This window comes from Diplotaxodon limnothrissa, linkage group LG9 (genome assembly GCF_057381915.1).
Source record: "Diplotaxodon limnothrissa isolate DT_005_m linkage group LG9, D_limnothrissa_male_GT1.1, whole genome shotgun sequence".
In the NCBI taxonomy this organism is placed as follows: Eukaryota; Metazoa; Chordata; class Actinopteri; order Cichliformes; family Cichlidae; genus Diplotaxodon; species Diplotaxodon limnothrissa.
In genome coordinates, this window is record NC_140604.1 from 14,412,722 (window position 1) to 14,425,621 (window position 12,900).

A 12,900-nucleotide genomic window follows, 5' to 3' on the forward strand; every position below is an offset into this window, starting at 1 on the left:
CTTTTAATAAAGTGAAAGGTGTGCTCTAAAGTGCTATACAGACAATACAATATAAATAAATGCAGTAAGGGAGTCCTCTTCCTTACAGGGCCCCTTTGCTTAGGCTGCTGCCCCCGCGACCCGGCCTCGGACAAAGCGGATGAAGATGGATGGACATTTGAAAATGTGCGATAACAATATAACTGACGATATAAGTGACACTAGACAAAATACTTTACAACTCCACAACTTTATTTAAAAAAGCCCATCAATGTATTTTCACTTAAACAAGCAGCTGTTTTTTATGTGCATTAAAGTTATATAAAAATTTAACAGTGCAAATGCAAATTCCTTGCTGACAGTTTAACCAAAAGGCATTTCCAGTGGAAATTGGCCGACATATCCTAAACATAACCATGTATAATATCCACAAGACTTAAAAAGAGGTTATACAGTCGTGGCCAAAAGTTTTGAGAATTGCATAAATATTGGAAATTGGAAAAGTTGCTGCTTAAGTTTTTATAATATCAATTTGCATACACTCCAGAACATTATGAAGAGTGATCAGATGAATTGCATCATCCTTCTTTGCCATGAAAATGAACTTAATCCCCAAAAACCCTTACCACTGCATTTCATTGCTGTCATTAAAGGACCCCTTTAGACCATTTCAGTAATCGTCTTCTTAACTCAGGTGAGAATGTTGACGAGCACAAGGCTGGAGATCATCATGGCTGTATCCCAATTCAGGTTCTGCAGCTTTAAAGTGCGCAGCCTCAACGGTAGTGATGTGTCCTGTGTGTCGAAGCTTCGATACCTGTGTCGGGTAATCTCCGGTGAGTTTTTGTGAGAAGCGCGTATCGAGGCTTGCTTTGATTACGTATGCAGTGATGTTCGAGGCCTCGCGGGCAGTTCGTACCATGTGGCTGATTCAGGAACTGTCTCGCCGGTTCGCGCCAGATTCGAAATAAAAAGGGCAGCAAAACACAGCTGATTTCCCCATCACACTGTGTTGTGGAATTGAATTAAGCGAACAATTGATGAACATAATAGGTTATGGAGGCGTAGCAGGGAAAGGTTTTTTTGTTTTCTATCTTTTACAGGAGATTCCAGAACCAGAGCAAATCCACGGAGGGGTTGGCGAGAATCCAGGAACCGACCAGAGAAAGAGAAATCCTGAAAAGAAGCACAGAGAATCTCAGTTCCAGAGGATGTGTGGTTTAGGAGACTAAAAGCTCATTAGACACAGGTTAAATGTGAGCATAAAAGTAATGAAGAGTAATGAGAAGGACTTTAGTTATAGTTTTGCAGGATTTCTATGTTATGTAAATTGCCCAAGAATAGTGTTAAGGCCAGATATATGTTACCCGTAGAGGGGGTGAAAAACCAGGAGTAAATTTTAACTCTATAGAGGCTGTTTCCAAAGAGTGACAAAAAGCAATGTAGGACCTGTTATTAGGAAAAGCTGTTTGGATTTTACCGTGAGCAGTGAGGGAAGTCAGAAGGCAAGGCAAATTTATTTGTATAGCACAATTCAACAACAAGGTGATTCAAAGTGCTTTACAGAGACATTAGAAACAAAAACAAATAAAAAAGCATGATTTAAAATTGATTAAAACAAGCAAACAAACTAACTAACTAAACACACACATTTCACACCTGTTCGCGCGATCTGAACCCTTATCGTAAGGGGAGCTACCAGTCCTCCTGTGGACGAGCTACTTTCTATTTTAAATTCCCTGAATTTAAAATACTTTCTAGACCCAGTCTAGACCCAGCTGGGGAGCTACCCAGAGCTCTAAACCCACTTAACAAACAAACAAAACAGTATATAAAATCAGAACAGTAGATAAAATCAGTAGTTAATGTAAGTTTTGAAATTTAAGCTTAACTAATTAACAAACAAACAAAACAGTATATAAAATCAAAACAGATAAAATCAGAAATAGATAAGATCAGTAGTTAATGTAAGTTTTGAAATTTGAGCTTAAAAGTGTGGATTTGGTGCTTTATTCAAATGCAGCTGAGAATAGGTGAGTCTTCAACCTGGATTTAAATAAACTGAGTGTTTCAGCTGATCTGAGGCTTTCTGGGAGTTTGTTCCAGATATAAGGAGCATAAAAGCTGAATGCAGCTTCTCCGTGTCTGGTTCTGACTCTGGGAACTGATAAAAGACCGGATCCAGATGACCTGAGGGATCTGGAAGGTTCATAAGTGGGTTTAAACTGGGATTCTACTTAAAAAGGGGGTAATAATCACAGCCCAGCACAAACGTGAGGTGCTGTCTGGAGCTAGATGTTTGTTATATTTTAGCTATTACTGTCACATAAAAGTAAAACTTAATGGGATAAATTAGGGTTTATGTCGTCTTTTAAAAAAGACGAAAAGGGGGTCTGTTGGGATTTAAATATATATTCTTAGCGCTTATTTGCTGATTATATTGTGAGGCCCAACTCTGAGTACAGTCTGTGCCAAAAAGTACTGACAGGAAACTACATGCTTTTGCAGAAAATAGGAGCTGCAGCCAGAAAGTGAATCTAAGCACAGTCTTTGATTTAAACTTAAAGTGTGTGTGACGTCTAGAGGAAGTATATAAATAACTAGGCTTCCTGTTTGTACTTCAGACCTGACCTTATGTGTTCGTGTGTTCAGGTCTCCATTCCTGGGAATGAAAAATAGAGATCATCTTTTGAGCTTTGACCACTTTGAGCCGTGTCTTTCTTTGCCGTAGGGAATACAAAGAACTGGGATTTAATACTTGTAGTTATAAAGAAAGCAATTCTGTTAAACACACCACATTTTTTTCCGCTCAGCTGCAGTATCCAGATGAAATACATAATCATATTACACAGTTTTCAACAAACTGCAATTTAGTAAATGCTCGAGTTAAAAGTAACTTTTTGTAAAACTGTTATATTTAGAGCAACTTTTAAGTGGAATAAATTGCCTTATAAAATTAGAGAATTAGCAACTATTCAAAACTTCAATGAACACTTAAAAGCTGATTTAAAGAGCTTTTAGTTGTTATAAATATTGTAAGAGATGGTTTGTTTTTGAAATTTGTGTAATGTGTCTCAATGTTATTGGTATTATTATTATTATTATTGATTGCTTATATTTTAATTGTGAAACCTCACTGTGGATGTAAAATTATGTGAATCTCTTGAATCTACTTTATTGTGTAATATTTTATGTGATTGTATTTGAAGGAAAACGAGCAACATCTGTTGTGGAAGCTAATGGGGTTCCTTTTGAATAAACAAATAACCAAACATAGGATTTATTATCAGTAAATAATTATGTATAAATCTATAAAAAATATAGAAATATGTAATAGGAAACAACAATATGATATAAATTCTAAAATAATATAAAAGTGTGTGTGTGTGTGTGTGTGTGTGTGTGTGTGTGTGTGTGTGTGTGTGTGCGCGCGTGCAATCAGGAGGGATGGGCTTGATTTTAGTGTTTGAACAGTCATGAATTATTTTTAACAGCAGGTTGGATGTAATGTGTTAGAACTACCAGTAGGTGGGGATAAGAGACCTTTAAGGTGTTTGGTGCCACACTCCACCTTCAGGTTTAAAACTAGTGTTAATGGAGGGAGTTTGAAGGTTGAGTTTGTTCCACGACTGCATTTCACTCACTGCCTCTGTTTGTATCTTTGTCACTGCAGGACCAACATGGAGCGAGAAGTCAGCGCTCTCAGGAGGCCGACAAACCTCAACCAAGAAAGAGAGAGAAAACATACACCTGTGACGAGTGTGGGAAGGATTTTACTGTGAAGGCTAATCTAAAACACCATCAGGTCATCCACACTGGAGAGAGACCGTTCAGCTGTGAGTTGTGTGGAAAGTCTTTTTCCTGGAAGGTTGCTCTAAAAAACCACCAACTCATCCACAGTGGAGTTAAAGCGTACAGCTGTGATCAGTGTGGCAGAGCTTTTAATCGCAGTAGCCACTTACAGAGTCATCTAGTTACCCACTCTGGAATTAAGGCATACAGCTGTGACATCTGTGGAAAAACTTTCAGCCAGAGAGGGAAACGAAATACACACCTATGCATTCACACGAGACATGTTGTGTATTGCTGTGAACAGTGTGGCAAAGAGTTTATAACAGACACACAATTAAAACGACACATGTTTACCCACACTGAGGGACGACCTTATAAATGTGACCTGTGTGAGAAGACTTTTAAATCTCCACATTACCTGAGACTACACCAACAGATCCACACCAGAAAGAGACTCAACAAGTGCAGTTACTGTGAGGTATGTATTTATATTGTTATCTTGTCATTTTAGCCTGACTGTTTGGAACAACTCTGCTCATTAAACTGTGTTAGCATGTTAGCAATTCTACTGCATGGAAAAGCAGCTCTGAGTGATTATTCAGATTTTCATGTCAGTTATGATTTTAGTATTACTGTAGTATTATGGTGGTAGTATTGTAGTTATTGCAGCCCAGTAAACTGAGTGTGTTAACTGAAACAGCCAAATGTAATTGGACGTCTGCAGAGATGCTCTTTATTTCAGGCGACGTTCAGGATAAAAATGTTGAAGGACTGACTTACACTGTCTTTGTGTCTTTGTTTAGAAGCAGAGCGACACAGATGGATCCAGTTCTCAACCCTGTCATCACCGTGGTGGTGGGAAAGACTTTCATTGTGACCTTTGTGGAAAAACTTTCAGTCGGCAAAAGACCCTAAAAATACATCAACGTAGACACACTGGAGACAAACTGCAATACTGCAAAGAATGTGGGAGAAGCTTCACCACATCACGTGAATTAAAACGACATGAACTGATTCACAGTGGGGTTAAAAAGCACCTCTGTGATCAGTGTGGGTCATCCTTCACCACTGCAAGTGAGCTTAAAACACACAAACGAGTCCACACAGGAGAGAAACCATACAAGTGCAGACACTGTGACAAAAGCTTCTCAAATTCAGGTAATCGTAACAATCATGAACGTACACACATGGAAGGAAACTACAGCTGTGACCAGTGTGACAAGAGCTTCAGGAATCTCAGTTCATACTCCGAACACAAACGATCCCACGTTACTAATAAACTGTTTCACTGTTACCAATGTGCCCAAACATTCACCTCATTGTCTGCTCTGTGCAAACATCAGCGTGATCACTCAGGGCTGAAATCACTCCCATCACTGGATCACAGTGAATCTGAAGAGACAGAAAGATCCTCTGGTTTCAGTGTCAGACTCAAAAAGCTTGAGATCAGGCTCCACAGAGTTCAGATAGAATCATTTAAACTTGTGTTGAACTGAACTGGTTGCTGGGCTGAACTTCTACATAATACAGATTTACATGGGATCTTATTTTCTGTCGTTTTACTGAGTCAGTTTTGTCCTTTTTTCTCTGTCCTGGTTTTGCTCGTCTGTAAATAATTGAAACTCAGTCAAATAGTTCATTGTTCTCCAGCAAAACGTTTTGGAAACTCATGTTTAACCTTTAAAACTCTGACATGTTTTAGCACACAAGGCTTCATCGGGGAGTTCACTCATGATTGGACCATGAGAATAAAGGTTTTTAGTTCTTTCAAAGAGAGTCTTGGAGGTGTTTGATGTTTCTGTTTTTCTACATAAAGCAAGAAAAACTATTTTTCTTGCTTTATGTAGTGTGGAAGTTTTTAATGTTTCTTCATCTGTGATGTTCTTGAATGTGTTGACATGACGATGGTACAAATAAACTGTCCTTTTAGTTTTAGCTCCTAATTTATTCATTATTTATGGATGTAGCACAGCAGCAGTGTCTTGATTAACACATGGAGGGCTCGGGATCTGATGGTAAATAATGTTTTGTGTCCTTGTACACATCATACAGCTCAGCTGTTCCACAGATGTCAGGTTTACACAGTGGGATGGTTTGTAAGAACGCAGCTCTCCTGTGGATAAATCCTTACTCTTAGCCTCAGGACCTCACACAGTCCCAGCAGGTTTGGTCAGAAGATTTATCCCTTATACCAAAACGTCACTGAGTCTCCTTTGCTGTGTTGTTTTCACAAAGAAACGTAAACTGAAGACGTGAACTTACAATGTTTTAATTAGTTTAGCACAGGGGTAAGCAACCTTTGAGACCCAAAGAGCCATTTGGACCTGGTTTCCACGCAAAAGAAAACATCATCTTAAAAAAGCATTACAATAATGGGCATTACCAATGCAAACTGAATAATACAGAAGATGAAAGAAGAGACTTTGATCAGTTAATAAAGCTCATGATCTTGATTCATTGTGGCTGCTACACAGATACTTCTGGGTCACTTCTCTCAGTTAGGAGCTTTCCTCACCAAAACTGACTGTTGGACCACACCCCTGGTTTCATGAGAAGTTGTTTCAGCCATGATTTCTCTTCCTGTATTTCAGAGTAAAGACTGAAGTGACAAATGGAAACATGTTTAAAAAACGCAATGTGAGAGAGACGTTGAGGTCCTTAGAAGTTACCCTGGGTTTTTCTGTCACCCTGCTAGATGTTACACACCTTGTTATTGGACTGATTTCTACTGCTGGACTACTCCTGGGGAGAGTAACAATACTCTTACTAATTAGCTCCCTTTCACACCTTTGGGGATATTTATTTTTGTGCTTGCAGCGCTGTGAGCCAGAACAGCGAGAGAAAAATCTGCAACAGCGACGAGCCGAATGCTTTAGTGAATCCCAGCAGCTGCACATGTGCTACGCTGATTTAGAGGATATCTTTGCTCTGGATTTATATTTATAGTCAAAGGAGCTTGCAAAGAAAAGCGTCTGGACTCCTTTGACTACGATGACCTGGATAACTGAGAACCTTCGCAGACATTTATATTTATACTTTTTCATTTCTATATGATTCTTCTTGCATCTAAACAAAGATGATTCAATTTGCTAAATTTTGATGGCTCTTCGTGCTCGGGTGTAAATGAGACGTAATATTTGCTCTTGGTTTGTTTCTCCTGTACAGAACCTTGCAGTACAACAGAAACCTAAAAACATTATTTGTAGTTGTTATTCTTAGTTGTTCTGCTGCCGAAATACCACAGGGTGTAATTATGAAGTTATTGAGTTGCACATACTTTACGACCTGCTTAAGTTCGAGGTCACAGCGTCTGTAGAGCAGCTGGAACATAATGAAGTCTACAAGGTTAAAGTTTTATCTTCACTTGTTGTTCTCTCTGCTGCTTGGTTTGATGGATCTGAGAGCTTTTGTTTTTATTACTGTTATTATAATTATCATTAATATTTTACTCTTTAAAAGCTTTAAAATAGAGTTTGTGTTTTGAAAAGTTGATTTAAGAATTGAACAGAAACATAAAAATCGCCCAAAGGCACGGAGACAAACTCAAAGGATGCAACCTGTAACTTTCTTTTCCCTCATGTCAGCACCATCATCGATTATTTATATTCGATGATGGCTCAAGAGTTGGGCGTTCGCCTTGTAATCGGAAGGTTGCCGGTTCGAGCCCCGGCTTGGACAGTCTTGGTCGTTGTGTCCTTGGGCAAGACACTTCACCCGTTGCCTACTGGTGGTGGTCAGAGGGCCCGGTGGCGCCAGTGTCCGGCAGCCTCGCCTCTGTCAGTGCGCCCCAGGGTGGCTGTGGCTACAATGTAGCTTGCCATCACCAGTGTGTGAATGTGTGTGTGAATGGGTGGATGACTGGATACGTAAAGCGCTTTGGGGTCCTTAGGGACTAGTAAAGCGCTATATAAATACAGGCCATTTACCATTTTAAATGCATATAGCAACAGTAACACTTTAGTTTGGATTTCATAATTTCTGTAACTGGAAAATATTATTTTGTTTAAAGACAGAAGTGACCGCATAGTTGCAACATTAAAGTGAAATATTTAATAGTCTAATAACAGATTATGTGTTGAAGCTGTCGTTTCAGGAGGAGAGAAGCTGCAGAGAGGCGTGTAAGACTGCAACTCTGCTTCCTGGTCCCAGCTCTGGATAGTCATATTTTAGGGGGTTTAATAAATGTGTCCATATTTCTAGAAATGAGAGCTGCTCCATCCAAAGTGGGATGGATGTCGTCTCTCCTAACAAGACCAGGTTTCCTCCAGAAAGTTTGCCAATTATCTATGAAGCCCACATCATGTCTTGGACACCACTCAGACAGCCAGCAACTTAAGGAGAACATGTGGCTAAACATGTCACTCCTGGGCTGTATCCCAATTCAGGGTCTGCAGCCTTAAAGGCCGCATTTTAAGGCCAATTACATCATAGCATCGCGACGAAGGCTGTCCCAATTCTAAGGCTGCTCGAAATGCGCCCCTCAAATGCGTCCTTCATTTCCCTGAATTTTAAGGATGTGGCGGTGTAGACTTCGTGGCCCAACATATCCCAGATTGCATAGCGCGGCGGTGGGTGTGGATAATTTTGCCGAAAAAACCGGTAGAAGCGGAGCAGCCAAAGAGTAAACGTTTAAAAGTAAGTACTGTTATGATGTCTCAACTAGTGATGTGTCGGTCGCGAACGAAATGGCTCTTAGAGCCGGGTCTTTGACGTGAACGACGTGAGCCGGCTCCTTATCGCGAGCTGTGGGTTGTTGTTTTTTCTTTCTCTCACCCTCTCTCTCGCACTTTTTTCCCCGCTTCACTCCGCACGCGAGCCTTGTGCTTTGTGCTGGGCAGAGGGGGGAGGGGCGGTAGTTACACACGCAGTAGCACAGAGAGAGAAAGAGAGCCAGTGACAACAACGTCACATTAGAAAGGTATAGTAATCATCCACAACTGAGGATTCATAAAGTTTATTCATGCAGGCCTATATGACAGAGAATATGCATCTTCTTTTTGTTTTCATATTTTAATTTATATTTAATTGTGTTGTGGTTTGCAGTGTTTTGTGTTGTTTCACTTTAAATTTGTTTAAAAGGAAAAAGCTGAAAATTTAAATAGTTAAAAGTTGAAATGTGAATAGTTGGTTTTTGTATTATATGATCAGGGGTGGAAGTAACGAATTACAAATACTCACGTTACTGTAATTAAGTACATTTTTTGGGTACTTGTACTTTTACGAGTAATTTTTCAAGTGTGTAATTTTACTCATACTTGAGTACAACTTACACCATGTAATCTACTTCGCTACTTATAAAATCAAAAGTCACTACTGAGTACACCCACAATTTGACTTAATATTCAAACCTTTCGTCTGCATTTTTGCAGCCAATAACGCCGTGCAATCGAGACCGCGCCAATTTAAGACGTAAGCAAAGAATAAACTCCGCTGCAGCAGCAGGCACAGGTGTCTGGAGGTGCTAAATGGTGGAGTATAAACTACTTTATAGACGGAAGATTTGGAGACAAAGAAGCCAAAATGGAGACAGAGGACAACACTGTCAACCATGAAAACGACGTAGAAAAGACGGAGGACGCGTGCCCGTGGCCATACCTGGAGGAATTTTTCGTGTACAGAGGGAGAAAAGGAGACAGCGTCCAGATGCAGTGCAAACTTTGTTTGACCTCTACAGTCATTTCAGCTTACAAGACTTCAGCGTCTAATCTTAAAAAAACACATTGAGGTAAGAGCTTTTACAACTATACGTGTATGATATTGCTTTCTTATTTTTCATGTGTGTTAAGGTTACTAGTTTGGCTAAGATATTGTCACCACCATTGGTTAGCCTGATATTAAAATAAGACGGAGCTAGCTAATGTGCTTGTGTGTGCATGCATAATTGAGCTACAATTCGTAGGAATGTTTTAGCTTATTATTTGGACAACCACCGTCATTACAATAAATTAAACTTGTAGTCATTTAAAACTCACAGGCCTACAATCAGCTGCCCTATATTAAAAAAAACAAACAAACAACAAAAACTTGAACACAGTGCTGAGCTGCATCTCAAATTAATCTTCCAGCTCTCAGCTGACATGTACCAGAGCCCGATTGATGGATCAGTTGATCAGTATCATTGGCCTGATATAGGTCTATCATAGTGACATGGCTCTTAATCAGTAGGGTTATATGTTTCCCAATATGATATCTTTTTTTAAAGAACATAATGTGGATTGTTTTTATTTGTTAGCTGTATGGGCAGCATTTTTGTGTATGTGATCCCTTTTCTTAAATTAGATTTGCTAGATACACATATTTTGCTCTCTTAGTATTTTTAGGACCTGACTAATACTGAAAACTTTAGGGTGATACTGATAAAAAGGAGTTAAAAATTTAGATACTGATACATTGGTCGATACTCTTTTTACAGATAGTATACAGATTACAGAACTTAGAATGTATACAGAAATTCATGTTTTTTGCAATGATCGTTCAAAATTGGTTTACACTTGTGAATAAATACAGCAATATATCTGCAAAATTTGACCAATTCACCATTTTTTTATACTATGCTCAACAATCAAAGATTAGCTCAAGTCTAGTTGAATAATGTTTTAAAAATGTGTTTTCCTGTAGTGTTAATCACAGTGATGTTATGAAGTAATGTATGAACCTGACGTATGATAATATTTATCTCTACAGAGGAAACATCCATCGAAGATTGAGCAGTACAATATCACTGTGGCATCAACATCTCGACAGCGAAAGACCACAGCCACACCAAACAAGCTCTCAGCAAATACGCAAGCCAAGTTACCAGACCTGATGTTGAGAGCTGCAAACAAACATGTTCCACAAGCAACTGTTGACAAGCTTGTCATCAATTTCATATGTGAGGGTCTACAGCCATTTGCAGTGGTAGAACAGCCATCTTTCAAAGAATTGGTTACCACATTACAACCTCAAGCCAAAGTCATCTCCAGACCCACTGTCCGTGCCAGAATCTGTGAAGCTGCTTATCACATGAAGATGACTTTGGTTGCAGCATTGGATAAAGTCAAATTTGTTGCTACCACTACTGATTGTTGGTCAGCTCATCAGAAAAGTTACCTTGGAGTCACATGCCATTGGATAGAGGAAGAGTCCCTGGAAAGAAGATCTGCAGCACTAGCATGCAAAAGATTGAGAGGGTCTCACACATTTGACATGCTTGCTGGTGCGCTTGATGATATCCATTGCCTCTAATCTTGTATTGGCAAAGTTGTAAGAACCACAACTGATAGTGGATCCAACTTTGTCAAGGCCTTCCACATGTTTGGGGCACAAAATGATGCAGATGAAGCTGAAGATGAAGCAGACCCAGAAACTATTGACCTGACTGACCATATTGACTACCATGAGGCAAGTGCAATTCTTGATGAAGACTCTGGTTTGGAGTATCAACTTCCGCCTCATCAGCGATGTGCATGTCACCTGCTAAACCTTGTGGCAACAACTGATGCTGCCCTAGCAGAGAGCATGAATGACACCTACAAGAGGCTCTCCCGTGCAACTTTTGCAAAATGCCAGGCCATTTGGAACAAAACTGGCCGATCTCATTTGGCTAATGAAGTGGTAGAGGACAAGTGTGAGCTACAGATCATTCGTCCCAATGCAACACGGTGGAATTCAACCTACCTTGCCATTGAAAGGATAATACGCATCATTGATGAGAAGGGGGAAGATGCCATCAGGAGCATTTGTGAGGAGTTCAAGGTGAAAATGTGAGTAAAATTGGACACCTACCAATATGGTTTCAAATTTTGTGAATTTTCCTTAATGTATGGTTAAAAACGTGAGCAGACTCTTAATATTAAATCAGAAGATCCCTATTATAGTCATGGTGGGTTTTGTTGTTGTGTCTTACAGGTTGAGTCCTGCAGAAGTTGCATTCCTAAGGGAGTACTGTACCACCATGAAGCCACTGGTGAAAGCTTCAAACATCCTTCAGTCTGAGTCCACTTCCTTTATGGGATGGCTCCTGCCAGTAATCCAACAACTACTGTCCAAACTTAGCAGGCTGGAGACATCAAGCAAGACATGCGTGCCACTCATCAGAGTCCTGCAAAATGGCCTTCAAAAGCGTTTTGGAGCGATGATGGAGGATCCAGAGTTGGCTGCAGCTGCAGTCCTCTTACCCAAGTTCAAGACTTCCTGGACTGACAGAGCAGATGTAATAGAGGCTGGTAAGGATTCATGTGATCCCATTTTTGTGTATTTTTACATTTGAACACATGCTTAAGTGAGTATTTCACCTAATACGTTGTAAGTTATTGATGGTCTGTCCTGAATACTAAACAATCCTTTTTGAGAATTTGCCGATTTTAAATTTGTGTTCAGGAATAATCACTGAAATTTAAATAACAAAATTGTGTTATCTACTTGCAATTACAGCCTTGACATACATCAAACAACATCTTGAAACGACAGAGCATGAGAGTGAGGATCAGCAAAGAGAGTCATCTGATGAAGATGAATTCTTCTCCAGACCGATCTCCAGAAGGCTGCAAAGTGCAGCTGAGCTTGATGGTTACCTTGCTTGTGCCACAGACACCATGGAGCTGCTGCACTCCTTCTCAGCCATCAAAAACCTCTCTCTTAAACTGAACACAGCTCTGCCTGCTTCTGCTGCGTGTGAACGACTTTTTAGCTGTGCTGGTCTACTCTTCACTGCCAAACGAAGTCGGATTGCCTCTGTTAATTTAGAAAACCAGCTCTTGCTGAAACTGAACAAAAGGTTCAGAAAGTAAAGTGTGAAAGAAACGCTAAGAGTTTAAGACACTTACCTGCCTGTTGTTCAGTGTATGGGGAAAAGTTTAAATGGTTCTACGCATGTTCAGAAACATTTTTGTCATTGTTTTAACAAACAAAATTCCTTCTTTTATATCTACATTTATTTACAAAACAAGTTACCTTTCTATACCTTGTTCATCTGAAAAATGTGCTTTGAACATAAATATTTATACTGGTGAATCGAGTTGAATGCCTGCTATTGACGACAGAATAAAACATCAGTCTGTTAAAAAGTAATTAATACTCTGAGTAGTTTTTGAGAACAGTACTTTGTACTTTTGCTCAAGTATTTTTTAACACCAGTACTTTTACTTG

General features: G+C 39.6%; 2 protein-coding genes across 2 annotated transcripts in view; both read left to right on the forward strand.

Annotated features, from left to right (window-relative positions):
• Positions 1-5,488, forward strand: part of LOC146625328 (uncharacterized) — a 155,623-nt gene extending 150,135 nt beyond the window's left edge. Inside the window, exons 6-7 of the mRNA XM_085362768.1 lie at positions 3,653-4,249; positions 4,575-5,488. Coding sequence (XP_085218894.1) covers positions 3,653-4,249; positions 4,575-5,267 — 1,290 coding nt within the window. The 3' untranslated portion in view covers positions 5,268-5,488. The remainder of the gene's footprint in view (positions 1-3,652; positions 4,250-4,574) is intronic.
• A 5,576-nt stretch (positions 5,489-11,064) lies between these two features.
• LOC146625330 (uncharacterized) lies at positions 11,065-12,595 on the forward strand. The gene is made up of 3 exons (XM_085362161.1): positions 11,065-11,516; positions 11,662-11,978; positions 12,187-12,595. Exons 1-3 carry the CDS (start codon positions 11,065-11,067, stop codon positions 12,540-12,542), a joined length of 1,125 nt encoding a protein of 374 aa, XP_085218287.1. The 3' UTR covers positions 12,543-12,595.
• Positions 12,596-12,900: the final 305 nt, after the last annotated feature.

Coding starts and splice junctions, on each gene's coding strand:
- LOC146625330 (XM_085362161.1), top strand. CDS start 11,065: ATGTTTGGGGCACAAAATGATGCAGATGAAGCTGAAGATGAAGCAGAC. Junction 11,517..11,661: donor GAGGAGTTCAAGGTGAAAAT/GTGAGTAAAATT, acceptor TGTGTCTTACAG/GTTGAGTCCTGCAGAAGTTG. Junction 11,979..12,186: donor AGCAGATGTAATAGAGGCTG/GTAAGGATTCAT, acceptor TTGCAATTACAG/CCTTGACATACATCAAACAA.